This window comes from Aythya ferina (assembly GCF_964211825.1).
Source record: "Aythya ferina genome assembly, chromosome: Z".
NCBI lineage: Eukaryota > Metazoa > Chordata > Aves > Anseriformes > Anatidae > Aythya > Aythya ferina.
Window position 1 is genome coordinate 15,523,277 of NC_140299.1, and position 27,047 is coordinate 15,550,323.

Here is a 27,047-nt window from a genome sequence, read left to right on the forward strand (position 1 = left end):
TGCTCTCCCAGAGATGCAACCAGCATCACTCTCTGGCTCAGCTCTGGACAAAAGCTGGGTCCTTTTTGGAGCTGACTGGAGCTGGCTCATACCTAACAAGGGGCAGCTGCTGGGCTCTGCTCAGAGGCCATCTGTGCGGTCCCTCTGCTACTAAAACTTGGTCAATAGACTAATTTATGGCTTGTTTATATTATTTTGCAAGTATGTGAATGAAAAATTACAAGTCCCAGGGCATTTATTATTAATGCATCGAGATATGAGAAAGAATAGGGAGACTGGTGGAAAAGCAGGAGTACACCTATGTTGTGGAATCTGGACATAAAGAAGCAGATGAACTTGCCCAAGTTCATACTTACTTGCCAAGTTCAGCTGCTTACTGAATGCTACCAAATTCCCTTTTTCAAATTGTGCTTTATTCACCAAAAAATGTTGAATTTCTTAATGTTTAATTGGGCTTATCAGAACAAAAAGTACTTTAGTCATCTCCCTAATTTGTATCATGTCCTTATTGCACATTTGCAGCCTTCTGCTACTCAGCAATTTCTAATGTAGAACATATTTTTCCATTAGAGCAGGTGTGTATTTGCATGTATGCATTGCATAGTGAACCATGGTGTATCAATTTCTAGCTGCATAGATTGGATATGTTCTTCTAAGTCTTCCCTTCTGTCTTCAACTCTTTAATAGGTTTGACAATTGCTAAACGCATCCAGATTACAGATCTGCCTCAGCTAGTGGCCGCTTTCCATAGCTTGGTTGGTTTGGCTGCTGTGCTCACCTGTGTAGCAGAATACATGATAGAGTATCCTCACTTCGCTACTGATCCAGCTGCAAACCTCACCAAGATTGTGGCGTACCTTGGCACATACATTGGAGGAGTGACTTTCAGTGGCTCTCTTATTGCTTATGGAAAGCTGCAAGGTGAGATCTTTTTGTTCAGAACTAAGTATTAAAGGCTTGCCTACCTCTCCCCCTTGCCCCCCTCTGCCAGGGTTTAGCTCTGCCTGTAGACTGCTATGTAATTGGAAAGAAACCTTGGGTTTTGCATCAGGTGAAATTTTATATATTTAATTCTTGTGGCTGTACTGTTTTCTAATTAATTCTGGTCCTGCTTGTGTACAGCTTTATTTATGAAAGGTTTGTCTTCAGTGCTTGGACATATCTGACTTGGTAATTAATAGTGGTAATAAGCTTCTCTCAATTCATCTCATCTAGAAGTGTTGCCATAGAGTTATTGAGACACTGTACCTGACATTTTCTTTATTTTATTGAAGTCTTATGATTGCAACTTCATCTTCCTGTACAGATACTTTAACTGAAACCCTTGTGTTGCTGGACTTTTTGAGCGCTAGTAATATTTGTGAAGTTTTGTTCTTAGCATCATTCAGGCTTCATTAGGTAGATAGTTTTGCAGTGTCAGTTAAGACTGTCTTACTTTAAACCATCTGATTTACTATTTACCTACCACACAAATTCCATACTCCATGCCTCTTAATGTTTTAGTAAATGTGGGTAAACACACACTAACTCTTGATTCTTAGGCACCTGAAGGTTTGATTTTACAAAAATACATATTACATGTATTTTTCATTATGTAAGCACGCAGCTTTTGAGAGACAGATAGTGTCTGTTCTAATAACTTCCAGAAAAGAGAAGAGCTTCCTATTACTAATCCTGTTATAGCCTTGCGGTAGTTCCTTTGGGAAACATCTGTTTGCTTTCTTCAGTGTTTCAGACCACCATTGAAGGAGGAAGCATGACATTGATGGAAAGCTGTCTTCTCTAATAATCTTTTGAAGGATTTGTCAGTAGTATGTATTTCTGCTAAGTAGTAATCATTTATTCTTGATTTTCTTCCACTTCTTCATCTTTGCCCTCACCTCCACGCTCCCCAGTGATATGTGTGCACATCCTTGGTGAGCTTCACTGCCTATTTTAGCCCACGTTTTTTTCCCCTTCCGTTTTCAGATCAGCATCATAATGATAAGCCATTCTACACCATCCTACTGAAATAGAGGTAGTAGGTCACAGCCTTTGTCTTCAAGTCCTGAGACTAGCAGTTCATTCTTTCCCCTGAATTCTCATAAATTTAAATGAGATACTTGGCATCTAATTATGTAAATGAAAATTAATGGATAATAATGGATAAACTTGTATTATTCTGACTCTTTGCTGTGTTATTTAAAATAAACAAACAAAAAAAACCCCAACCCCCTAAGGTGAAAATAAGGATGTTTGTCTTTTTAAGCTGAATCACAGAACCCTTTTTTCTAGTAAAGCCTCTGCCAACGTAGGAAGCTATGGGAATTCTGTGTGACTGAGGTGAAATTAAAGCATTTCTAGCAGGAGTATTTTTATGTTTGGGGTTTATCTGTGTAGTCATGTTTTTGTAAGCACACACATTTTGAGAGTCTGATAATACCTGTACTAAGAAGTTATAGCTAGAGACTTCCTATTACAGAGCTTCACAATAGCATGTGAAGTCTTGGGGCCAGAATGTAAGTTGAAAAATCAAAACCAAACAAACAACATAATGAAGGCTTTTTTGAGAGAAAAGGATATTTAGATTAGGTAAGTTATTCTGAAGCACTGAAGAAAGATTGGGAAATAAAATGAGCTTAAACAGGAATATTTGAGAATCTAGAATACACCTGAATGCATTACAATACTGAGTCAGTACAAGGTCTCAGTTTCTACTAACTTTTGTCTTTTCTCCCCTTACCCCTCCCTCCTTTTTTCTTTTGTTGAGGTATTCAGTCTTCGGGGCTAGAGACAGATTGTCCTACATGTATGTTTCAATTTCTGAACATGCATTTGATTGCAGGTATCCTGAATTCTGCACCACTGCTTTTGCCTGGTCGACATGCATTGAATGCAGGGTTGCTGGCTGCCAGCATTGGTGGAATGGTTCCATACATGATTGATCCTAGTTATACTACGGGAATTACTTGCCTAGGTTCAGTGTCAGCTCTCTCAGCCATAATGGTAAGTTGGGTAATTACAGAAGGCAAAGCAAATAACAAGCTTGTTTTTCATCTTCTCAAGTCTACTCTTAACAATTACATTTTACCATTCTGAGTCACTATCATCCTACACAGTGCCTATATGTTGACTTTTCAGTAGCAAGTTGAACTGACTTTCCTAAATCTAGCTGTAAAACAGAAATGTTCTGAAGAACTGGCATTGATATATCTAATTACTTTTTGCAGCTATGACTTAATGGAACCTTTCCATTTAAAAGACTTTTGGAAAGTTAATTCCTAAAAAAAAGCCATGGAACTGGTCAGTTGATTTTATGTGTAGAAATATGCAAATAAACACAGATCAGGACAATGGAGTGCCTTCCTCTCCTGCTCCTTGGTGTCTCTGACATAAAAAATACTTGGATTCTTTGTTAAGTAACTTAGTATTTATTTTTTTAATGCTTCAGGCAGACTGTCCTTTCTGCATGTTCTTTTTCGTCATAGCTTATACTGGAAGTATGCATTGTCTTTCCTCTTCCAGGGTGTCACTTTAACAGCAGCCATTGGAGGTGCTGACATGCCTGTAGTTATTACTGTCCTGAACAGTTATTCTGGATGGGCCTTGTGTGCTGAGGGTTTCCTACTGAACAACAACTTGCTGACTATTGTTGGTGCACTCATTGGCTCCTCTGGGGCCATCCTCTCTTACATCATGTGTGTGGTAAGTGAGCAGAAATTGTGCTTGTTTTCCAAGTACTGGAAAACCTTATTCAGAATGTTTGCTAGAAAGATTAGCAATCGGAAGACCAGACTTCAAAGTACTAGAAGCTAGAATTGTTAATTGAAGCTCCTGGACTTGATGTAAGTCATACGTCTTAATTTGGAGAGAGACCCACCTCAGAACTAAGGAAAGCCTTTGCATTGGACTTGCACATTTGGGGTTTGAATCTTAAATAGGTATGATTGCTCGTGCTCAACTGTCTTTTTAGTTATGTTACTTTGCAGTGTTGTTAAACTTTAAATTTAGTTTAAATTATCAGCAGGAGGAGATACTTTACATAGTGACTTCCTTTTTTGAAAAAAAGTTTGATTTGGTTAGAGAGTAATTTTTTTTTTTTTTGTGTGTGTGGGACAGAGTGCTTGAAGTTTCTTCAGAAAATAGTTACTGTGAAGTACCACAGGGTGGCAGCAACATTGCATAAGTTGATTGCTGATACTAATGTGTGTGTCAGAGCAACCTTGAGCTTTAACTCTTCATGTAATCATACTGTGCTATTAATAATAGACTTCCTTTTTTGGGGGATCATTTACTAAAAAGTCCTCTTTGTTTTCCTTTATCTCTCTTCTTTGTACTTTCCATGACAGAGACTTAAAAAAACAAAACAAAAAACAAACAAAAACCAAAAGCTGTTCACCTAAATTGGTGATATATATACAATCAGCAAGTTAGGCTGTATCAGTAGAAAGATGATGCTTATGAGGCAACAGAGTTGTGAAAAGTTTAAAGATCAGATCCTTTAGGTTTGGTGAAAATACGATCTATTGGGTATATATTTCCCCACAGGCACAGTCTCTCTACAGCTTAATTTTTCTCTTACTGCCCCTTTTCTGTCTTTTACTGCTAGCTCCTTTCAGTACTTGGAATTTTGAGATACTTGCTGATGTTGTTTGGGGTTAATGTAGGTAAATAAGAAGCCTAGGGATTTAATTAACAGAACAGTTACGCAGTGACAGAGGGGTTTTTCCTCTGTGTATTTCTTAACACTCAAGAAGGTTAGTTTTTCAGATAATACTGAAGAAGTCTTGTGCTGTTTCACATAAGCTTAGACAATTAAAGTTGATCAGCCAGTAAAATTAAAATCAGTTTGTATAACTTCTGTACAATACACAGAATAACTTGTTTCTCTCCCAGCATTTTTCTTTTGTGCTTTGCTTCCTTTAATGGAAATCATTACTTCTAAAGCCTTGTTATAATCAAGGGATTCATTATCATTGCCTTCTTCAAGCTGGGTTTCAGGAAGAAAAAATGCTTCTGAGTTCCAGTGGTTCCAACAGAGGTCTCTTCTTCAGGGTGTTGTAACCTGTGCTAATGAAGCAGTGCAGTTTCTTCCTACCTTTTTTTAACCTCCAGTATGACTTCCATACAAAACAGGATATGTATTGGAACTCATCTAGTGCAGACGTGCAGGTATTTGTGGAAACAATGGCTGAAAGCTTCCTTTTACATTTCCAATTGCCTTTTTGTGATAAAACTGTAGCTTAATTATCCAAAACCTATCCAGATAATCCCTTACAGCTTTTACATGGGTTAATAAAACTGGCCAACATGTATTCAGATAATCCCTTAAAATTTTTCACTCATATTTTACTGACTGATTTTTTCCAACCATTCTCCTTTTGTGCCTATTATTAGGGTGAGTTGAGGACAAAGTAACTTTCAAACAAAAAAGCAAAGGCCTGTACTGTTCACTCATCTTGTGGATTTTGGTTCTTTCAAAGCACTAATGCAACATGCCTTTTTACAGAACATTTGATTGTATTAACACTTCTTTCTCCCTGTTTTTTTCAGAGTGAATACTTGATGATTGCAATTACAGTATTAGAATCAGTATGCTTAGGGATGGGGAAGATGCTTCAGGTAGGAGAGGAACCATTAGCCGAGGTGATGAAACAGAGCAAGAAAAGGCACAGACTGTGTTAGTCTTACAGATTGTATGCTGCCTCCTCACATGTACTAGCTGTGCTGTTTATGGGGGCACAGTGAGCGTGTAAGGGATCAGGGATCAAGGGCTTGGTTTTACCTGGGCTGGAAGCCTCAGGCAGCGTCACCTGTATATGTATATGCAGCAGAAAGGGTTTTCTTCTGGTAATTGGGTTATCTTTGAATAACAGCAGTGATGAAGCTTGCTCTTTATTTGTGTATGTTTGTGGCAGTAAAGAGGGTGAAGGAGGCTGTGGAAGACAGCATACTGTCCCTATGCTGGGTAGGTCTTAGCTGCTTTCGTTAATTTTATTTAATGAGGTCTTCATTCATTTTGAAGCCTTCTATGGCTGTAGTTCTGAAGCCAGGCAAGGGTGCTACAATCTCATGCATGCTTTGTGTAGTTTCTCAGATTTCTAATACTTGAACATTTTTTTTTTTTTTTTTTTACTTTGTCTTGGTCTTACTGTTGTCTTTTGGTTTAAGTAAGACTTGAAAGTGCTTAGCTTCTTGCAGACTTACAGTGTGCAATGTCTAAAAAATGTATTCTTCTGCCTAGACTGTTTACCAGATACAACTGCTATAACTTGTCTCTTCTCCTGTTTTAAAGTTTAGTGTTTTGATACACATCAAAGGCAGTGTGTTCTTAAAGGATAAAACTACTGCAGTCTGTACAAAAATGCAGATTTCACAAAACTTGCGTTTAGGCCCTACAGTGCGCCATCCTTACAGTATCTGTATCAGAATAAACAAAAGTTCTTCTAACATCTTTGCTGTGCTTATTTGCTAGATGCTGAATTTCACAGTGGCACATCTTCTCAGGCTATAGGAAAAAAACGTGGAGTTGCATGATATTAAATATCAGTGGAAAATGGACTTGGAAGCATACTTTTGTGTGGGTGTTTTCTTTCACTTGTATGTGTGTCTCTCCAGATCCATTCTTAAAATCTGCTGTGATTTATGAGCTAGCACAGCAGGTGAATGACACACATGTTTAATTAAAAAAGAAATTTATGCCTGTTCCTTCCCTGCTTCTGAAGTTTTGTTTATTGCTATTACAAGTTTTGCCTACTTCCAGATATTGCTTTGGGACCATGCTCACAAGGAGACATGCCAGTGAAAGCATTTAGCCAGTGGCTTTTCCTGGCTGTGTATCTACAGAGCCGAATTTTCAGGATGTGTTCTTCTCTTAAAGCTCCTAGTTTAAGATCTCTTGTTCCCCCTTGGTACTCTGCCAGTAAGTTAATGGCCCCCTTTAGTTCATTCAAATTTGTTTTCAATTAGCATTTGGTTAGTTTTGTGTGGCTGCTTAGCTTTGTCCTGTTCTTTTCTGTTGTGATCCTGTAGGAGCTTTGCTTCTGTACTACCTGTAAGAGCCATGTGGTTTCCATGCAGTAGTTCTGTGCTTACATCTTGAATTGCTCAAGAATTAGAGAAATACTTTGCAAAAATTGTATGTATGTATATAAAATTTCTGTCATCAAATATGTATTTTTATACCTTCATTTTAATCACAGAAAGAGACCAACATTCGATGTAGCTGTCTTTTGTGTGTTTTGTGTTGTTCTTTGCCTTGGGAAAATGCTGTTTATCTGTCATTATCTGTGTAGTATTACGTGTTAGAAGCTATTGTTTGGCTATTATCGTTGTAATCTGTGTCTCTGTTTCAAGGAGCCTGTTTTAAGAACTTTGAGTAGTCAGCAGGCAAAACCAACAGATAAAGACTATTGTTAGGAAGGTTTTAATACTTCCAGACGTTTCCTTTGTGGATGTCTCCTCTGCTTTATTTTTCCATTTCATCTTATCTGATCAAAAACCTCTTGTCTTTCAGGCTATGAACCGTTCCCTTGCAAATGTGATTCTAGGGGGCTATGGCACCACATCAACAGCTGGTGGGAAGCCCATGGAAATTACTGGAACCCACACAGAAATCAATGTGGACAATGCAATTGAAATGATAAAGGAAGCTAATAGCATTATTATTACTCCAGGTAAGACACTCTTGACTTATAGAGCAAGATGTTGAGAGGATGTATTATTAAAACAAACACCCCAAAACAAAAAACTGCAGTGTTGTCTGGAGTTGTGAGAGATGCTTTTGTTCCGAGGTTAGTCATCATTCCTCTGTGTAATCACGTGTATGTCACTTCACTTTTCTGTGTGCGCATCTCTTCCCACTTTGTCCTATTTATGTAGTTTTTAAATTCATAAGGACAGAGGCTGTCTTTTGTAAACTATGCTTACAGTTAATTTTGTGTACAGTTGTTGTGATGTAAGTTTCCAAGGTACCATTGGTACCAGTAAGAAAATTAATAATAAGCTATCATTTACATTATTGAGAGTATTTGTGCTTATTAAATACTTGCTTAATTCTGCATTGTTTTTGTTGGAAAACCTGCAGGAAAACATCTAAATCTAAGATAGTATTCAACAAATACTGGAATTCACATAGGAAAAAACCTGAAAACCAAAACCATGAGTTCTGTTAAACTTATGTGTTGGCCATAGGTTCATACGGTTCAATAGTATATTTCCTGTTAGGAGAGATCAGATGAAGAGTGGTTGAAGATGTTCTCTTCAACTGAATGGCACTGTTGTGTTAAATCATGGAAATCATATTTTTTGCAATGGAATGGGAAGAATGCAAGAAACAAAGTTGTCCTTTTCTGATAGAGCAGGGAACACATTTCAGAGAAAGCAAAACAAGTTACTTTGTAGTTTGGCTGGTCAAACTACTATACTATTAGTGGTCAGGAGACCAAAAAGATGAGGTGAATTACATTCCTAGGGAGTGGTAGCCTGATCAGTATGTGAGTATCTGAGATACATGCATTCACATATGTTTGTGTATAAATATACAATTTTAATTATATATTAACTAAAACATATTTTTTATAGTATATGATATGAGTAGACAGCTGCTGTTTGTGTGGAAGGTATGCTTACTCCCTGTAACTATTCTATCTACACTGAAATAGGAAAACAACTTAAAACATTGGAATTCTTCTTTCAGGTTATGGTCTGTGTGCAGCAAAAGCTCAGTACCCTATAGCTGATCTTGTGAAGATGTTGAGAGAACAAGGGAAAAATGTCAGGTAAGTACTTCCTGTGATGAAAAGCATTATAGTTCTTTTCATTCCATTAAAATCCTCAGCAAGTGTGTGTTTTGGTTAATTTTTCTTTCAGCAATCATTCTTATGCTGGGCTCTATATTAGGAAATAATTTCCTAAGGGAATTCATCCCTGTGGTTGTGAAACTGTTGGGGAATAGCTGAAGGGCTGCAGTGGGAATAGCGGAGGATCCTCAGAAGGAAATCTGGGTCTTCTGCAGTATGGAGACACTGCTTTTGCTTGTGTCAGTCTTATGTGAAGTGGAAGAGTAGATCGGGTAGAGTGGCCTGTGCACCAAGAATACAGGATTTATTTCTTTCGTTGGATAACTGACTTGAGTTAATGGTAGCAATGCTTACGATTACTCAGCAGCAGTAGTAAATAATAGCGACAGTAAAATCCAATTCTGACGGGCATGTTTAGATAGATGCCCTTCTTAAATTAAAAAAAAAAAAAAAAAAAAGGAAGTCTGTCTTCTGTACTCTTCTGCTAACACTTTCTGTGCTCTGGGATAGCTAAAGATGGTCAGTGCATACTGTTAAAAAGTGTCTTGCAGATGCTTAAAGCCCCATGTTTGGACTAAAACGTGCTGCAGACAGTCCCTCAGTTATACATAGATATCCAGATTCCTCCAGAATCCTCATAGATCAATCCACGTGTTCTTACATTTGCAGCAGGACTTCCATAAGATATGCTGTCTGATTTTTCCCTTTGCCTGCTTCAAGGCTGTAGTGTCTCTTCTCACACCACAATTCTAAGGTTTCTACAGTCTCACTTGTTCACAAGGCAGCCAGTTAAACCAGGAAGGTGTATAAACTTCTATTACTATTTTAATGTAACCTGAACCTTCACAGAATTGCAGGATGGTTCGAGTCATAGACCTCTGGAGATTATCTAGTTCAAGCAATACACTTGTTAAAGGCAGAGTCAGCTTAGGTTGCAGGTTGCTTAGTATCTTGTCCAGTTGTGTTTGAGTGTTCAGTCTCCAGGGTTGGAGACTTAACAGCCTGTCTGGGAAAGAGTAAAACAATTTGTTTTTCTGAGGTTTAAATGGAATTCCTTGTATTTCAGTTCTTGACCATTGCCTCTTGTCCTTTCACTGGATAACAAAACCAGATTCTCCTCAGTGGTGTCTTTGCTCTTCTCTATTAGGTGCTTACACAGTGATACCACCCTGAGCCTTTTCTTCTCCAGGTTAAAAGATCCCAGCTTTCTCAGCCTTTCTCCCATGACAGATACTGTAATCCCTTAAGCATCTTAGACATAGTTTTTTGTGTTCCTGTTAAGTTTTTGCAATTGCAAGTGACACTGTAATTAGAGTCTATTGAGTATTGCATGGAAGGATTACTGGAGGAGCACGTGGCCACTACCAGATTTTATTTATTTTACTTCATTCTGCTGCACTGCTGAGAGAGAATTCTTAGGTGCTAGTACTGGCCTCAAGTCCTTTTCTCCCTCAATTTTTTTTTTTTTGTAGACCTTAGAGGTATTGAAAATACTGAATACTTAGAAAATACTGAAATACTTAGAGGCATTGAAAATACTGAAAAGCTAGCATCGTTCCTCCCTTCTTAATTGTTTGGGAAAGTATTTTCTAATTATGGTAACATAATATCTTAAAATTAGTCAAGGGTCAGCTTTCGTTTGAAACAAGATATTTGGACAGATGCTGGTTAGCCATACTCATTCTCTGCATTCCACGTGTTTATTTCATTTAGACGGTGACTCTCCTCTGGAATCTATACTCCAGCAATTAGTGGGATTTTTCGGTTTTGTTTTTCTTCTTTCACTATTTTTTCAAACTCATTGAAAAGCTGCATATAGGTCTTTGTAGTGTTTTACAGCATGCGTTGTGCTGTTGTACGTTTTAGCAACAGATATTTGTTAGTTTGTATCCAGCATTGCAATTCTGCGTATTAAATTGCTCTGCTGAGGTATTTTTGCTTGGATATGTGAAAAGTGAGATGCATGGTCATGTATCTACTTCCTGGAGCAGCTATCTTCACTCCTTATTTTTCCATGTTTAGCAAAAAGCTGAATGTGTGTCCAAATTGCATTAAAATTTTTGAAGACCTGTTAATTGTGCAACAAAAGAACCTAGATGAACCTTCTTGTCTGATGTGATGACAGTGTCATATGCTTTTGGTTTTCCTTTTAGAGCTTCTGTGTGGGGGAGCTTTTTTTTTTTTTTTTTTTTTTTTTTTTTTTTTTTTATAAGATTGTTGGTTTTGCCTTTTTATGGTGGCTTTGCAGGGGAGAAACATGAATGAATCCTTGAAATAACTGGCTTATACTTGACATGAGTTAATTTCAGGAAGGGATCACTGCAGTGGTTACCTAGCATTTTAATGAAATAAATCTGTATTTACAGTTTGTGGTAATTTAGTCCTTTCATCACTTTGCGGAGCTCCCACGGTGTTCATTGAGTACAGCTGCTGTCCCTCTGGTTTCAGTAGGGCTGGAGCGCCTCGGGACCCTAAGTATACTCACCATCCAGATGTAGTGACACTCTCACACATCCACTGTGGAAGAGTGCCAGCATGGACATACGATTGTCATCAATTTGTAATGCCCATACTGTGCCAAGAAAAATTGCATCTGTCATATGGTCTTTTTTCCTTCATGGCTCATGACTGATCCAGAGACACTGTTGTTTTAAATAACTATGCTTATAGCCCTAGCATTCTCAGTGAAGAGCACAGATTGTATAAAATGATGTGTAACCTTTTATGACTAGGGCTTGAATTCACAATTACAGGAGAGTTTGAAATTTTATACTGCTGTAGCTATTAAATTGCTGACATAGCTAACATCACATCATCACTTACTTGAGATGGTATTGCAAGTAGATCACATCTTTAATGCATTAGTAGGATCACATACAAAACTGGATATTGCTGAGCCTCAATTATAGTGTTACCTAGTTATGGATGGCCAAAACAACAAAACGTTTTATAGTCTAAATCTCACAGTCTCCAGAATTCATTGGACTTGGGGGAAAAGGTGCTTGTTTTATGACTAGTTTTGTTTCTGCAAAGTTACAAGTGAGTAAATTGTGGGAAGTTCTCATGTTCACAAACTTCTTCAACTACATGCTGTGTTGATTCTAGGCCCATAGTTGTGAAATGCTGATTTCTTTTATATAATTGTATAATAATTCCATATATAGAGTATATAATTCTTCTGTAGTATTATAGTACAGTTAAAAATTATATGTATTCTCATATGTAGATGGGTAATTGACAAGTTTCATGTCCATACCAAAATGCTGAGCTTCTGCCATAGCATCTCTTTCCTAAGACCTTTTCTGTCAGTGTGTTTTAATTTCCTGCATAGTACTATTGAGAAAAAATTCAATTCCAGGCTGAAAGGACTTCTAAAATTATGCTTTGTATGGACTTTAAAAAACTAACTAATAATTAAGGTATGATGGTTTTCTTTTCCCTCTCATAGTTGGGGAAAATACAGATCACTTCTTTAACACCCTTTTAGATTAGATGTTAAAATGCTGTATGTTTTTAAACCTAATTTGTATAGGTAGATGTCTTGCAGGACTTTCATTTGTCTTCTGGTGCTGGAGAATCTGAGTATTTTTAAACACATGGAAACACTTATGGGTTTCTTACATATTTGAAAATGTGACAGGATGGATTTAGTGTTGGATCTGTATTTTTGAATTCTTTTTACCTCTGGCTGAGCTCTAATCAAATGTATTTAAGGTTCTGTTTTTTTATTTAGTGGTGCTAAGTGTTTGTGATAGAACATGTGGATGGGTACCTCTTACATGTGTCTTTGTAACTTAACGAATAAAATCAATTTACTAAAATTACTTATTTAAATTTAAAAACATTGCTTTTTGTAATGCAAGAAAATCTGCTGGAATTGTAAAGCGTAAGCAGTTAAGATGCTGTCCTAATCAACCTTTAGACATTGCATAACTCAGGTGTACATGAGAGAGATTACTGTCAAATTGCTGAATGGCAGCATTGTCTGTGTTAACACAAGTTTCTAGGAAACTGAAGCATGCTCACTAGGAAGAAACTAAGTGGGTATGCATACATCAGTTCTCTGTTTCTTGTAGTCAAATTAACTGGGTGAGCTCTGAGTCATTAATGCTGCAGACGGAGGGACAAATGATGTCTCACAGATCTGTTAGCTCAAGTGCTGTATCAGTGTAGCTAGAGAGAATGATCAAACTTTGCAGTACCTGATCTGCTTCTGCAAAGATGCAACTTGGCTGCATGGTTCTCAGGGTGTATTCTTGGTATGTCAGTGATCAACGCATCAGCTCAGCTCTGGGTGACTTTCTTATGTCAGCTTGTGATGCTTTTTCAGACTTCCCTACTGTTGGGTTCTTGGGAGGTCTGTTGCACCGAACCAGGTCCATGCCATGGATCTTGCCCCTGCTGTGATAAACTCTCTCACCGGAGTGGTTGGAAATACAGAGCCAGTACTAGCCTTCATTTAATATGTTAAATTAAGTAATTCAATTCGGCTTCAATTTAGCTAACCTGATTCCAGCAGATCCATTGAGCTTTGTCCCTTTCAAGTACTGTTTCTGGGGTCATCTGTTGCGTGAGGCATGTAATCAGACCTGAGCTAGCTATGTGCTTTGTGTATAATGTGCGATCGGAGCATTATATTGTGATACTTTGAAGCCATGCGGCGCTGCAGGTGATAATATGTCAGGATTTAAGCTGCGTGCTGTCTGAATGGTGCAGTCCTCTGTTCATCTAGATTTTGTTTGTTGCCTCCTGTTACCTTGAATAACAGATTGTTGTCTGTACTAGAAATAAAGGAATCCTGTGTCAAAGGATAAGTAAAGTGAATGAATGGCTGATGGTGGGCGGTGAGAGAGGATGAGGCATAACTCTTGGGCAAATTATTCTCTGTATATACAGCTTCTAAAATGTTGACCAAGCTAAATCAGGCACCAGCCAGATGTTACATACTTTAATCACTCTGTCCGGCTTTGGCATAATGGCAGGAATCCTTTTTTATGTGATGAAGTGATCTTGAAACACTTTTGCATTGGGTTAGGTATGTTAGCTCTTTCAGTATTAATTACAAGAATGTTATCTAGCCAGTTGTAATAAAGAGAGATGCTGACTTAAACTGTAGAAAATGGGATTTCGATCTTGAGTTTTTCAGTAATTTCAGTGCAATAGTGATGAATTTAAATGCTTTCTGTGCTAGAAAGAGCTGTCCCAGATATGCCATATGTGTGTGAGAGGTTTTAGATCTTTAGTATAAATTTAAAGGAAAATGTTGCTTTCTGTTACTTTGAAGCTTTTCTTGTATGCCCTCATTTTTTCATTGTGCTGTGTTGTCTTTCTTGAAGCTAAAAAGCTATCCGAAAGAGGCTGAAAAAAAGCTGTATATTCTTGCCTGGTACCCATACTGTTAGGTGTGAAGTCTGTCAGTAGCACAGAGGTGTGTGCTAACTTTAGTGTATCTGACAACTGGCACGATAAGCAGGTCCCATGTTATACAGTCTGAGTCAGGGCTGAGATAGAAAATTCCTGGTAGGCCTGTGTTTCCATGAACTACCAGAATAAAGTTTCAAGTCAGCCACAACATGATTTTGCATCTTTATTTTGGGTAAAGTACGTGTAGACCGAAAACTTAATGCCAGATACACAGAAAATCAAGAGTGTGAGATTCTGCTCTGATTACAAGAAAAAATAGCTAGGGGAGTTTTTATGTGACTTTATATTAAAAGCATATTAAAGAAACTTAGCAATTTTTCCACTTCAAAACATTTTCCTTACAACATATCTCTTTTTTAAAGTCATTCATGTTTTAAATTTTTAAATACGAATGTGATTCATATTTTGAACATCTGGGAGAGCACATGTGACAAATTGTTTCTGCTGTAGAGCACGTAGCTCTGAAGAACTGCTGCTGCTTTGAGTCAGGAGCAAGATATGTGGCTTTTGTTGGGCATGCTGTTGAGCCATCAAGGATTTTAGCTATCTCTTTTTTTGTGCTTACCTGAATTCTGCTTTCAGTTGGACTAGGTAATTTTACTCCAGCTGTGTGTATATCTTGGGAAATTACAGAAGCCTTTAGATAAGCATATATTTTTAATGATTCTTTTTGACATGCTTGCATGTCGATTTTCAAGGGGTACTGCCTGTTACTGTCATATTTGGTTAACAGGCTCTCAGAAACAGATTTCTGGGAGTAATTTCAATATTTGTCCAAAAAGCTTTTGTATGAGCAGCTTTTTCAAACTTTCTGAATACACAGTGTGTGGTTTCAAACAGTCTGTCAGAAGATTTCAACTGCTGATCGTTCATGCCATAACTCTTCCTGAATGAAGATTATTTGTCCCTTTCTTTTCTCGTTTTTCTCTGCCTGTTGCCAGGAATGGTGAAGCCAAAGGTGAAATTCGTTCTCTTGGCAGCTTAAATTTTGGCTTTCCAGCTCATGAAATAAGATTGTATATGTATATAATACTTAATAGAAACCTCACGAGTATTTTGTTTTGTGTATTGCCAAAGCAGCTTTGGTCACAAAGAAGCTCAAATCATTTTATTAGAAACAAAAGAGAATTTTGTTGGAAAATCTGTTTTCATTGCCAGAGGAGTGATGGTTTTTCTAGAGTATACTTCAGAATAAAAGTTCTCCTAGGGTACTAAAAGCGTTTGAATTTGGTACAGTTTAGGACTAGCTGCATGTCTTACGCATGGCTTATATTACTGACAGATTGGTTGAAACATAAACTGTTAATGTTTTGTCCTGTGTATTTGCAGTCCTTTCTCTGATTCTAGGTATTATCCTTCGCATCAGGATCTCAAACGTTTGCTAGCTGAATACACTCTGTTCTATTAATTTATTTGAAATGTTCCTTTTAAAGCTGACTTTTAAAGCTGACTCTTTGACCTGGAGCTTAAAGCTGCAGTGTATCTAGCATTATGTGGATTAATCATATGTCCTTAATTTTGTTTCTGGATTTTCAGTTGTCTCATCTTTGCATTGTGTTAATGCTGTGTTGCTGATGGAGCATTCAGTTGCCCTTTTAAGGATGTATTTGTACTCTGACTTGTGGACCCTCAGTCATGTGGTATCCACTTCCATCTCTGTGGAGTTGAAAATAGAAATATGTGGCAATCCCTCAGACATGGCAAGCTGATTTATCAGTCTTTCATTTCTTTCTGAGGAATTCTGTCTGAAGTCCTTTTATTGCATTCCTGACTCACTTGGATTTCTGTTCTGAAATTTTTCTTTAGAAATCCAAGATTTTACAGTTTTCTCCTGGGTGTTTTCTGTCTATTCCAGAATACATGCATGCTTCTGTATTAAACATCTAGCTTCATCTATATACAACATTCATCCCAGACATTTCTGCTGTGCTTGAGTCAGCATTATGCTTGATTGCTCTGGAACTGGAAAGGTAGAAAGTGCAGATCGCGTCTGCTGTCACACACTTAGTTTATTTAGGGACAGTAAATGAGTAGAAGTAGACACTCTGCCCACAAGAAATAGATTTGCTTCTAACAAAAACATCTGTGGGATTTGCAGCTTAACCAGTGTAACACCTCTGTTCTGAGTTTTGTCAGTTCAGTAGTCTTACATGCTTTAACGTCCCCCCTGCCGCTCTGTGCATCTGTCTGAATATTTAGTAACTCACAAACAATGTGTTTTCCTATATATTGGTTTTAAGCTGTTCAGAAAACATTTCTCAAATCGTTATGCTTAAGCTGGTAGAGCTGCTTAACTTCTTGTTTCCCCTCCTTTTTTTTTTCCCTTCCCAAGATGAATCATGAGAAGAAAGTGGCATGTTACCCAAATTCAGCGAGGTGTTGTCTTGTGCATAGAGTCCCTGTTATGTTTCCTGTTGGACTGCAGCATTAGGCTACTGATCATTAGGCATGCTCTAGAGATACCTGATTCAGTAAGTCATTTGCCAAGCACATTTCTAGGTGTAGGAATGCTCTTATTTCAGGAAGACTGCACAGTCTTTCAGACTTTTCATGAAGAGTGTTGTATTTTGGCTTGTTCACTTTGTGATGCTTTCACTTTTCAGTAATGTAAGGGACATGCAAACAATGTCAAGGGTTGTTTTTGCACAAAGCAGGGTTCATAAAGAATCAAAGAGGTCAGTCACAAGTTTTTAAATATGGTACATCTTGGAAGGTGGATGTGAATGCTTGTTGTGTGAGCTCAGGCTGGTGGCTGTAGCTAATAAATGGTAAAATAGACCTATTACTTTCAAAAGTAATTGAAGAAAACCCACCAAGTTTGTTTTTATAAGCTGCTGCTGGGTGGAAGATTAACATTCTTGTTCCATCCTGCAGTGATGTGTTTCCCAGCATTTGTGACCACTAGTTGCTTCTGCGTTGTTGCTAGAAGTGTGTGTGGCATTGTCAGTGCAGCAGGCTCTCCAAAGCTGCTCTTCTTGCAGGTGCAATGAGTTTCTTAGAGTCTTATGACAGAAGGGTTGAAAATGATCTCCTAGCCTCTTCAGATTTACTGGAAACTCAGCAGATTCTTTTTGCATATCTGTTGTGGAAGTTACATTTCTAATTTTCCTGAAAAGGAACAACAGCTGTCTAGGTGAAGAGTCAAATCAGTGGGCCTTGTTCCCACTCCCACCCATTTAGTTCCCTGCTATCCTTGAAAACTAGTATTTTTAAGGTTTAACGGTTTCCTTTTATTAATTCACATGCACTTACACTCGAAGAACTTCTTGGCCTTTGAAGTCAAAGGTGGCAATTTTATTATGTAAAACAGAGTGGTCACTACTTACTAATAGAACTGGACTTACTTTTCTTTTAGGTTTGGTATTCACCCTGTGGCTGGCCGTATGCCTGGCCAGCTGAATGTACTCCTAGCAGAAGCCGGTGTTCCCTACGATATTGTTCTGGAAATGGACGAGATCAATGAAGACTTCCCAGGTTACCATGCAAGATAGGAGCTTCTAATAGATTTCATTTGTTCTTGCCAATTTTCATGTGATTGTTTTTATGTTGCACAAAGATCTTAAAAATAGAAAAAAGTCACTCAGTGAGCAGAGGTCTTTCGTTTGCAACCTGTCTGGTTTCGCAGCTGGTGGCAAGTAAGTGTAGAGGAATACAAAGAATAGCCCGACTCAAAAGCAGAAAACTGAGTACCGATAGGTAAAGCAAAGATCAGTGTTGAATGGAGGAGTACAGAAAAAGAGTAGGCATTGAAGGGGGAGGGATAAATAGGCTCGTGGAACTTATATCCTCCAGAACTAAGAGAATAGTTTTATTTTGTTTTTCTTGCTTGTAGATGTGAGAAAACGCTATGTCTTTTTTTCTTTTTTCTTTTTTTCTTTTTTATTATTTATTCCCCTCTGTGTTACTGCTCCATACAGGAAAACTGCAGCTACCTTTTTAGGTCAGATGCTGTGGATGATTTGATCCTGTCATATCTTGCAAGTCAGAATAGTGATGCATAGAAAATTTGATGTATTAAAGCTTTAATTAAAAATCAGGAAGTCGCTGGTAAAAGATTTTTCAGAAGAAAATTTAAAGGAAAAGCCAGGCACAAAGAAACCTGAAAGTGCTGGTACTATGTATGTATGAAGTCACATTGAAGGATTTAACTTTGCATGGCAGAATCATCTAATGAACTTGTTAGAGTGGGTTTCTGGATTCTTACAGGCTTGCTGGGGGTAGTTGGTAGCACACTTGGGCTCTCTCACATGTAACTTGCCTGATTAAGTTTGTAAAATACTTGTGAATGGAGTCCTCGTAAATGTTTGTAGAATACTTACCACAGTGGGTTCTTCTGCCTCTAAAGATCAGATTTGTCACAAACATGTACGCCAGTGCCTCTGCTCAGGTTTCACGTAATTTTTTTTCTCATTTTTGTTTTCTTTCTCTTGCTGCAGATACTGACTTGGTCCTTGTAATTGGTGCGAATGATACAGTTAATTCAGCAGCTCAGGAAGATCCAAACTCGATCATAGCTGGAATGCCAGTTCTTGAGGTCTGGAAGTCCAAACAGGTGAGATTAACTGGATTGTGTCAGCATCTGCCTACCTATAGAGAGTATGCTTTTAAAAATATGGTTTATAGGAGAAGCTAACAAGATCTTCTTCATATTCTATTTTCTATAAGAAGCTTTTCTAACAGATGTTCAACAAAACAGTCAATAGTCTGCAAATATGATGCAGTGCTCATAATTCTATAATTATTGGTGAGTGCTTTAGAGAGACTGATGACTTCAGTCAAAAAAACCGTGATAAACGTACTTTATTCACAAATGTGAGTGAAGTAAAATGGTTTTGTCTTCTGTATTTGAGCAAGGGTGATGTCTGTATTTTCCTGTATCAAACATGAGCTCTTTATATGCAGGTCATTGTAATGAAGAGGTCTTTGGGAGTCGGTTATGCAGCTGTGGACAATCCGATCTTCTACAAACCCAATACTGCCATGTTGTTGGGAGATGCTAAGAAGACTTGTGATGCCCTGCAGGCCAAAGTCAGGGAATCATATCAAAGCTAAATACTGATTTATGTTCAACTCATAATTGCAACTACAGTTTTGTCACAGAGGTCATGGAAAACGAGTTAGAAGAATTTCTTACTGTCAAAATTCAGTCAGCATTTGCAGAACACAGCATTGACTCCTAGGAGATGTAGTTGAGTCAGGGATTTAAGTTGTTATGAAAGAATAGGCACATTAGCTCTTCACACTAAACCTCCTATGAGACAATGCATTAGAATATGAAAGTCTGCTTTTTAAGGTTAGCATTGAGTTGTTGGAAGCAGGAAGTAATTACTCTTTGTCATCTTTAAATGGTTATTGGCTTCCTCTTTCCAACTGTCTATACTTCTGTCATGGAAATTCACTAAAAATTACTGTGCCAAAATTGTATTCTGTCTTATCATCAAAGCTGTTCTTTGGCCAGTATGAACAAAAATAACTGTTTATTTCATCAAAATATAAAGCAAAATTACAAACAGCTGTGAACAGATACAAATGAGCGCTTGCATGATTTGAGACTCTAAACATAATAGTATATTAAATCTCTATAAAAAATGGAACTCTTCCTTTTGGGGATATATGGATGCTGTGGATGAGGAACGTTTTAGGAAAATTACTTTCCTTTAAAATACAGTTCCACATTTTCGTAGTGTCCACTTATGTAAAATGAAACATGGGATTTCAGGGACCTACCAAGTGATCTTCAAGCCTGACAAGGAAATGTACACCTGTACTGCTTAACCATTTTCAGCAGCTGCTAGATTATCCATCTTTTCCAGTTGTTGCATTTTTAAATTTTATATAAAAAAAGGTCCAGTTCTGCACAGAACATGCTGCATAGATGTTCTGTTCACAGAATCTGGACCACAGTGTTTCAGTTTTTATTCACTTAAGACTTCTAAATGTATTTGCTACTCTAAATTTTAGTGATGCTTTCTTAATCAACATTTTTGTGATGCTGGAAAAGGCACTTTTGAACATATTTAAGATGCTGGAGTTTATTAGAATTTTTCTAAATAAGCTATTGTTTGGACAGCACAGAAACATACCAAACTTAAAATCCAATGTTTTGATTATTTGACTTCTCCCTAATCCAATTGAAAGCACTGTTTAAATTCCCACAATAAGTTCAGCAAAGAATTAAATTATGACATAGATTGCTCTTTTATTTTTATTATGTTAAGTGTACTTGAGTGGAACTCAAATATTTGCCTAATAAAACAAATTTATCATGTTTGCATAATGATGTAGCAACTGTCCGTGGTGACAAAGGCTGTAAACAAATAGTTGTACTTGTGTTAAAAAGCATTAATATCTGGGAAAGTCAAACTGCTATCAAGTAAGTCTTGAAATTAATCCATCTTGACTGACAGAACAAATGTTATTTTTTTTTATTACACCATGTATTGAGACTTCGTATAAAATATAGTATTTCCACGTAGCTACCTCTGTTTTTATGTGAAGATCACTTAAAATGCAGACTTTGAACAGGTAATGCATTAGAAATGTAACAGAATATGAAAGCTACCCTTTTTGCAAATCTCCTGTATATAATTTGAAAACAAAAATTACCACATAAGCATTAATGTGTTGTATACTGCAGGAAAATACTTGAAATTAGTTTGTAATTTAAAACATCGTGGCAGCTATGTATAAAGGTAGCATGAATGACCACTTTAATTTCATTGTATTCAACTTTTCTTTTAGGTCTGCAAAAAAGAAAAAAAAGTGAAATGTGAGAAAGGGGAGAGTTAAGAAATGATCCCCTCTCTCCCTCACAACTAGGTAAAAAAGGGATTTGAAGGGATATAACATCCTAAAGCATTAATTTTTGTTTTGTCAAACTTCGGGTATCTAACTGTAGTATGCAACATGTCTTTGCTTTTAAGTACTTAATATCAGACTTAGATTTTCTTTAAAAAAACAAAAAACGATGGGAAGACTTTTTTTTTTCCTTTGATGACAAAATGTACAGTTGGATCAGAGGTACCAGTGTTATCTTTAAAACTGTGCTTTACCATGGAACACCAGGTAATTGTTGAAGTGCTAATAAAAAGTCAGTTATTTTTCTTTATTGATAACTGTCTCTTTTCTCACCTGTTGCGTTTCCTGATTACGCAAGTAATCTGAGGTTCTTTCTGAGAGTTAGAATATCCACCCAACGATGTTGAGATTGAAGCGTATAGTGAAAAGGAATAATAGTGAAACATGCTTTTGCCTTCTTTTTTAAATTTGGATTTTTCTTGAAATATGTCTGAGGTATGAATGACATCATCTGGCTTTAGAAACTTGTCTGTAACCTATTCTAGTAAGAAGAGGCTTAGACAACTCTAGAAGAGGCTTAGACAACTTTAGGCAACACATTGACATCAACTGCTCTATTGCCTTAAAGAAAACCTGAAAAACTGGCTTGGCTGAGTGCCTCATTTTCCATTGGCTGAAGTGCAAGATGAATCTAATACAATTCTGTTCTTATTTCTACAAGATGGTCAAGCTGGTTGTTGTGGTGATTTAAGCATCTACCTTCAAAGTGAGTGATAAATGGATAATGTTAGCCATCTAATAGTCTGTTCAGCTGTATAGTTACACAAGTCTGACATGTAGCTCTCATGCTTTCTTCAAGCTTTGGTCAAGCTGAGACTTGAGGCCTTTGAGGCTGTGGTCTAGGGTTGATTCATGAGATAATCTCTCCCCTTGATTGAGTAGCCCACCTAGGGAGCACGTACCCACACTGTAGATTTGCAGTCTGACAAATAATAAAGCTATGACCTATGTCCTTTCCTTAATCTGACTGCTAGTTTGAAGATTTTACTCTATCCTCTGTCTGCAGGTCCTTATTATCACCTAAGATGTATTTACTGTAGCCTGAACCAAACACAATATGAAAACCTGTTCTGATCAGATCATGGCAAAGCACTGAGCAAGAACAAAAGGAGATCATGAAGGGCACTAATTTCTGTTTACCTGGCAGAACTTTCCCAGTTTATAGTGTCTGTCATGGCTGTGAGACACCTTGGATGTTTGTTTTTAATAGAAATCGTTGCATTATTGAAGTTTCAGAGGAATTTAGATTGGAAGGATCCTCTAGCGATAATTTGGTCCAACCCTCTTCTCAAAACAGATCCAGTTTTAGATAAGATTGCTCCAGGCTTTGATCTGAAGATCACACGGGCCTCTGGAGATTCCACAGCCTGTTTCCCTGTTCCAGCATTTTCTTCTTTATTGTGTTTATTACTTAGCCTAATCCTTTTACTGTTCCCCTCTGAGAACGGTTTTTCCCCACCCTTCTGTTGAAAAAAACACATTCTCTCCTTATCCTTCTAAGGCTGACAAAATGTTTTTTTTTTTGTTTGTTTGTTTGTTTTTTTTCCTTTTGTGTGTTTCTCCTTGTATGTCATGTGCATGATGGTTCGTGGTTTGACCCAGTGCAGTTTGTCAGTAGTTTCTTGTACTGGCCATGCTAATCCAGATGCAGTTTCACAAGGACGAAGTACAGGGAAACAACCACTTCTTTTACCTCCTGGCTGTATGCTTATCAGTCTGCAGCCCAATATGCAGTTGGCCTTTGCTCCAAGGTTGTGCTGCAGGTTCATGTTTGATTTGTTCAGTGGGACAATCTCACCCTTTTTTGCAGAGCTGTTTTTGAGCTAGGCAGACCCCAGCCCACACTGTCATATGGGGCTATTCTGTCCTGAATAACGCACTTTGGATTTGCCTTTGAACATAACAAGCTTCCATGTAATTCATTTCTACATCTTGCTGAAGTCCCTCTGGCAGTTGTGCACTCTAGTATATCATTTATTCCGGCAATTTGCTAAAATCTGTGAGCTTGCTGAGAGTGCTTTCCTTCCCAATGTTCAGGTCGGTAATAAAAGTGTTAGAGTATTGACTTCAGCACTGACCCCTTTGTGAGATACTTATACCTCACCCGTTGCTGGACTTTGCTCTGCAGTCCAAGCCATTTGAGTCTGGTGGACCAGCCGCTTTTCCACTTGGTCAATATTCTACCTATGCAAATTATATGACACTAATGAACCTAGATACTGTGGGAAACCTTGTTAAAGACCTTGCTAAAATAAAGCTCTTGCTTTGGTCTGGAATTTTAGAATCATTTAGGTTGGAAGAGACTAAGATTATTGAGTCCAATCATTAACCAAGCACTGCTAAGTCCACCACTAACCTGTGTCCCTAAACACAACATCAACATGTCTTTTGAATACCTCCACAGATGGTGTCTCAAGCACTTCCCTTGGCACCCTGTTCCAATGCCTCACAACCCTTTCAATGAAGATGTTTTTCCTAATGTTAAACCTAAACCTTCACTGGCATAACTTGAGGCCACTTCCTTTCATCCTGTTGCTTGTTGCCTGGGAGAAGCGACCCCCAGCCCACTATAACTTTTGAGGTAGTTGCAGAGAGACAAGGTCTCCCCTGAGCCTCCTCCAGGCTAAACAACCCCGGCTCCCTCAACTGCTCCCCATAAGACTTGTTCTCTAGACTCTTCACCAGCTTCATGGTCCTTCTCTGGACGCACTCAAGCACCTCGATGTCCTTCTTGTAGTGAGGGGCCCAAAACTGAACACGGTACTCGAGGTGCGGCCTCCTTAGAGCCAAACATGGGGACAATCACTTCCCTAGTGCTGCTGGCCATGCTGTTTCTGATCCAAGCCAGGATGCTGTTGGCCTTCTTGGCCACCTGAGCACACTGCTGGCTCACATTCAGCCAGCCATTGACCAATACCCCCAGATGCTTTTTCACTGGGCAGCGTCTCTCCCAGTCTGTAGCATTGTGTGGTGTTACTGCACTCGCATTAATCCTGTTGATCCTCAATACATTTGGCCTTGGCCAGTAAGTCCAGCCCATCCAGATCCCTCTCTAGAGCCTTCCTAACCTTGAGCAGATCCACACTTGTGCCTGACTTGGTGTCATGTGTAAATTTGCCAAGTGTACACTTGCTTCCCTTGTCCAGATAATTGATAAAGATATTGAAGAGTGTCTTTGGGCCTAACCACCCAGCCAGTTTTTTACCCATATGCCCATCCAAGCCATAAGCAGCCAGTTTCTCCACAACATGCTGTAGGAAGCAGTATAAAACGCTTTTACTAAAGTCTAGGTAGATATTCACAGACTTTCCTCATCCACTAAGAGGGTCACTAATAAGGTTAGAAGGGGATCAGGACAGTTGAGCAGGGCCTGCTCAAAAAACCCATGCTGCCTGGGTCAGATCACCTGGTTGTGCTGTAAGTGCTGTGTGATGGCACTCAGGATGATCTGCTCCACGAGCTTCCCTGGCACTGAGGTCAGACTGACAGGCCTGTAGTTTCCTGGATCCTCCTTCTGCCCTTCTTATAGATGGGCGTCACATTTGCTAGCTGCCAGTTGACTGGGACCTCCCCAGGTAGCCGGGACTGCTGATAAATGATGGAAAGCGGCTTGGTGAGCACTTCCACCAGCTCCATCAGTACCCTTGGGTTGATGCCATTGACCCAGTTGGGCTTTATCCCTTCGAATTTTCTCCCTGCATAGCCTCGTAATATCTTTGTAGTCCTCCTGAGTGGCCTGCCTACAATAATGAGTAATATGTATCCTATTGTGTCAGTTCCTTAAAGAAAGTGGGTGATAATGGTCCATTCAAAAAGGGAGATTGGAACCTGAACCTACTTTTTAATTGTGGTTGAATCAGAAATTGGCTTTTGGAGTGAGTTGCCATTTTATTCACTTGATATGCTTTGGTTTCTGTTGCAGAGTGGTCTTGGAACACACAAACTTGGATTCTTTTGAAACTAAACCAGAAAATACATTAGAGCCACAAATAAATATCCAGTCTGCAAGACCACATTAGGGGTAGTCCACAATGAAACACCCTCAGATATACAGGTGTGGATTTCTTATCCTTACCACCAAGTGCTTTGTTTGCTAGGTGTGTTTATATTGCACCAAAATAATTTCTAAGGTAGACTGCAAGATGTCCGGAGCATAAGAGAGAGATTATATAGTGTAATTCACTTCCTTCTCTTGTAGGGTTTAATTATATGTAGCAATAAAAAATAATAATAAAAAAGCTTTTTGCTCTAAAGACACATATATGCTTTTTTTTTGTAAACCTCCAAATTCTGCAGGAAAACTTTACAGGGAGGAATCTGAATACTGGGAAATCTGGAATCTGGGCACTCTGGTCTTTACCTAAGATGTGCAGCTCAAATACTCATTTAGTGACACTTGCAATTAGTATTGTTCCAACAATATCACTAGTGTGGGGTGGCTTAAAAAAAATCTGTTAAAAAAAGAAATGAAATTATATTTAAAAAAATGATTTGCATAATCCAACTGCTGTGTAGCTATCTAGGGGATATAATATTACACCAGCTACACTAGACTACCATGATACATGGTTCTTTCTGAATACAACAAGCACACTTTCATAAATGGGGTTAGTAATACTTGACGCTCCAAATTCCCCAAAGATGATGTTTGAAGTAACAAAAACAGACCTAAAATATTAAAGTATTATTTGCAAAATTAACACGTTAACTTGTAGCCATTATTTCAGTCATCATTATGACTTCTAAAATAAGAGCCTTTTCTCCAGTTTTATAAATATAATAAGAAATGTTAGCTGAACTCAGTATTCAAGGTTCAGACTCCCCAGAGCCAAGTTGATAAGAGAGTGAGGGGAAAAAAAAGTGTTAGAGGAAACATCACTATTTTGCTTTCTCTAGTTTCCTTTTCCCTGGAGATAGATTCCCCTGGGAAAGATCGTACCCTTCAACTGAACATAGGCAGGCATATGAAGTGTGCTTCCTGTAATGATAATAGGTAAATTTTATTTTTTCTCCATACACTGTAAAACTGCATGTAGCCCTTGTACTTAACTTTGAAACACGGCACGCTGCAACCCAATTTTCTGCACAGCTTTACTCACCTGCTAAGGAAATGTACCTGAATTCTACATTGCTAGTTTTTATATTCATACCTCTTGCCACTTTTTAGAACTCTCTAGGTTGTACTTCTGCAAAGCAGTTTTAGATGGTCAAGGGTAGAGAAAATAATTTTTAAACCTTGTTTGCCAGCTACAGATGGTTTGGAATGTAACATGAACAGGGGGTAAAAAATATATATTTGTTATAGGTTTTGAAAATGGGGTCAAAGTTGACAAGACAAATTAGGGAAGGTTTTGACAAATTTTATGTCAGAGCTGTAGTCATACTGCAAAGATCAGACCTTTTGTTCATATGTGAACACAAGGTTGAAAATAAAATTATACATGATAACACTTCTGTTAGATGTGCAGAATATACTTACTAACAGTGATGTTTTACAATTAGGCATCAGACCAGGAAAAGCCCTCGCGTGTCTCTTGACCTTTTTTTCCTGTCTCTTGCTGACAAAACCCATGAAACTGGTTATTATCCAGACCTTTCCCCATTAAAAGAAGGAATCAGTAAAAGAACTGGAGGATAGAAGGGGGCTTCACACCCAGTAAGAATTGTCTTCTGAAAGAAGATTGTGGTTGAACTTTAACACAGCATGAAATTAAGTTATTCTGTTACATGGTCAGTCTAACCCATAATTTAAAAAATTCCTAGCAGAATGGAAACTAACAGCTAGTGAACATAAAAAGCTCAAGCAGATGTTAAAACTGTCTTGTGCAGTAATAACTAGCAGTTGCCTATTCTCCCTATTAAAATATTACAAATGTGAGTAGGAAGAACCATTTGGTTTTCTGATTTTACATTTGCAGAAGCTCATTATTGTCATAGGCCATAGTACAATGAATTTAAGCTTTTAAATGTTTTATGGTAGATTTG

At 38.0% G+C, this 27,047-nt stretch overlaps 1 protein-coding gene across 2 annotated transcripts in view; it reads left to right on the forward strand.

Moving 5' to 3' along the window:
* NNT (nicotinamide nucleotide transhydrogenase) overlaps positions 1–21,316 on the forward strand; it is a 44,334-nt gene extending 23,018 nt beyond the window's left edge. For both annotated transcript variants that reach the window (XM_084503054.1, XM_084503055.1), the window contains exons 15-22: positions 688–921; positions 2,825–2,985; positions 3,505–3,684; positions 7,496–7,655; positions 8,678–8,759; positions 17,560–17,678; positions 18,641–18,756; positions 19,107–21,316. In XM_084503054.1, coding sequence (XP_084359180.1) covers positions 688–921; positions 2,825–2,985; positions 3,505–3,684; positions 7,496–7,655; positions 8,678–8,759; positions 17,560–17,678; positions 18,641–18,756; positions 19,107–19,256 — 1,202 coding nt within the window. In that variant the 3' untranslated portion in view covers positions 19,257–21,316. The remainder of the gene's footprint in view (positions 1–687; positions 922–2,824; positions 2,986–3,504; positions 3,685–7,495; positions 7,656–8,677; positions 8,760–17,559; positions 17,679–18,640; positions 18,757–19,106) is intronic.
* Positions 21,317–27,047: the final 5,731 nt, after the last annotated feature.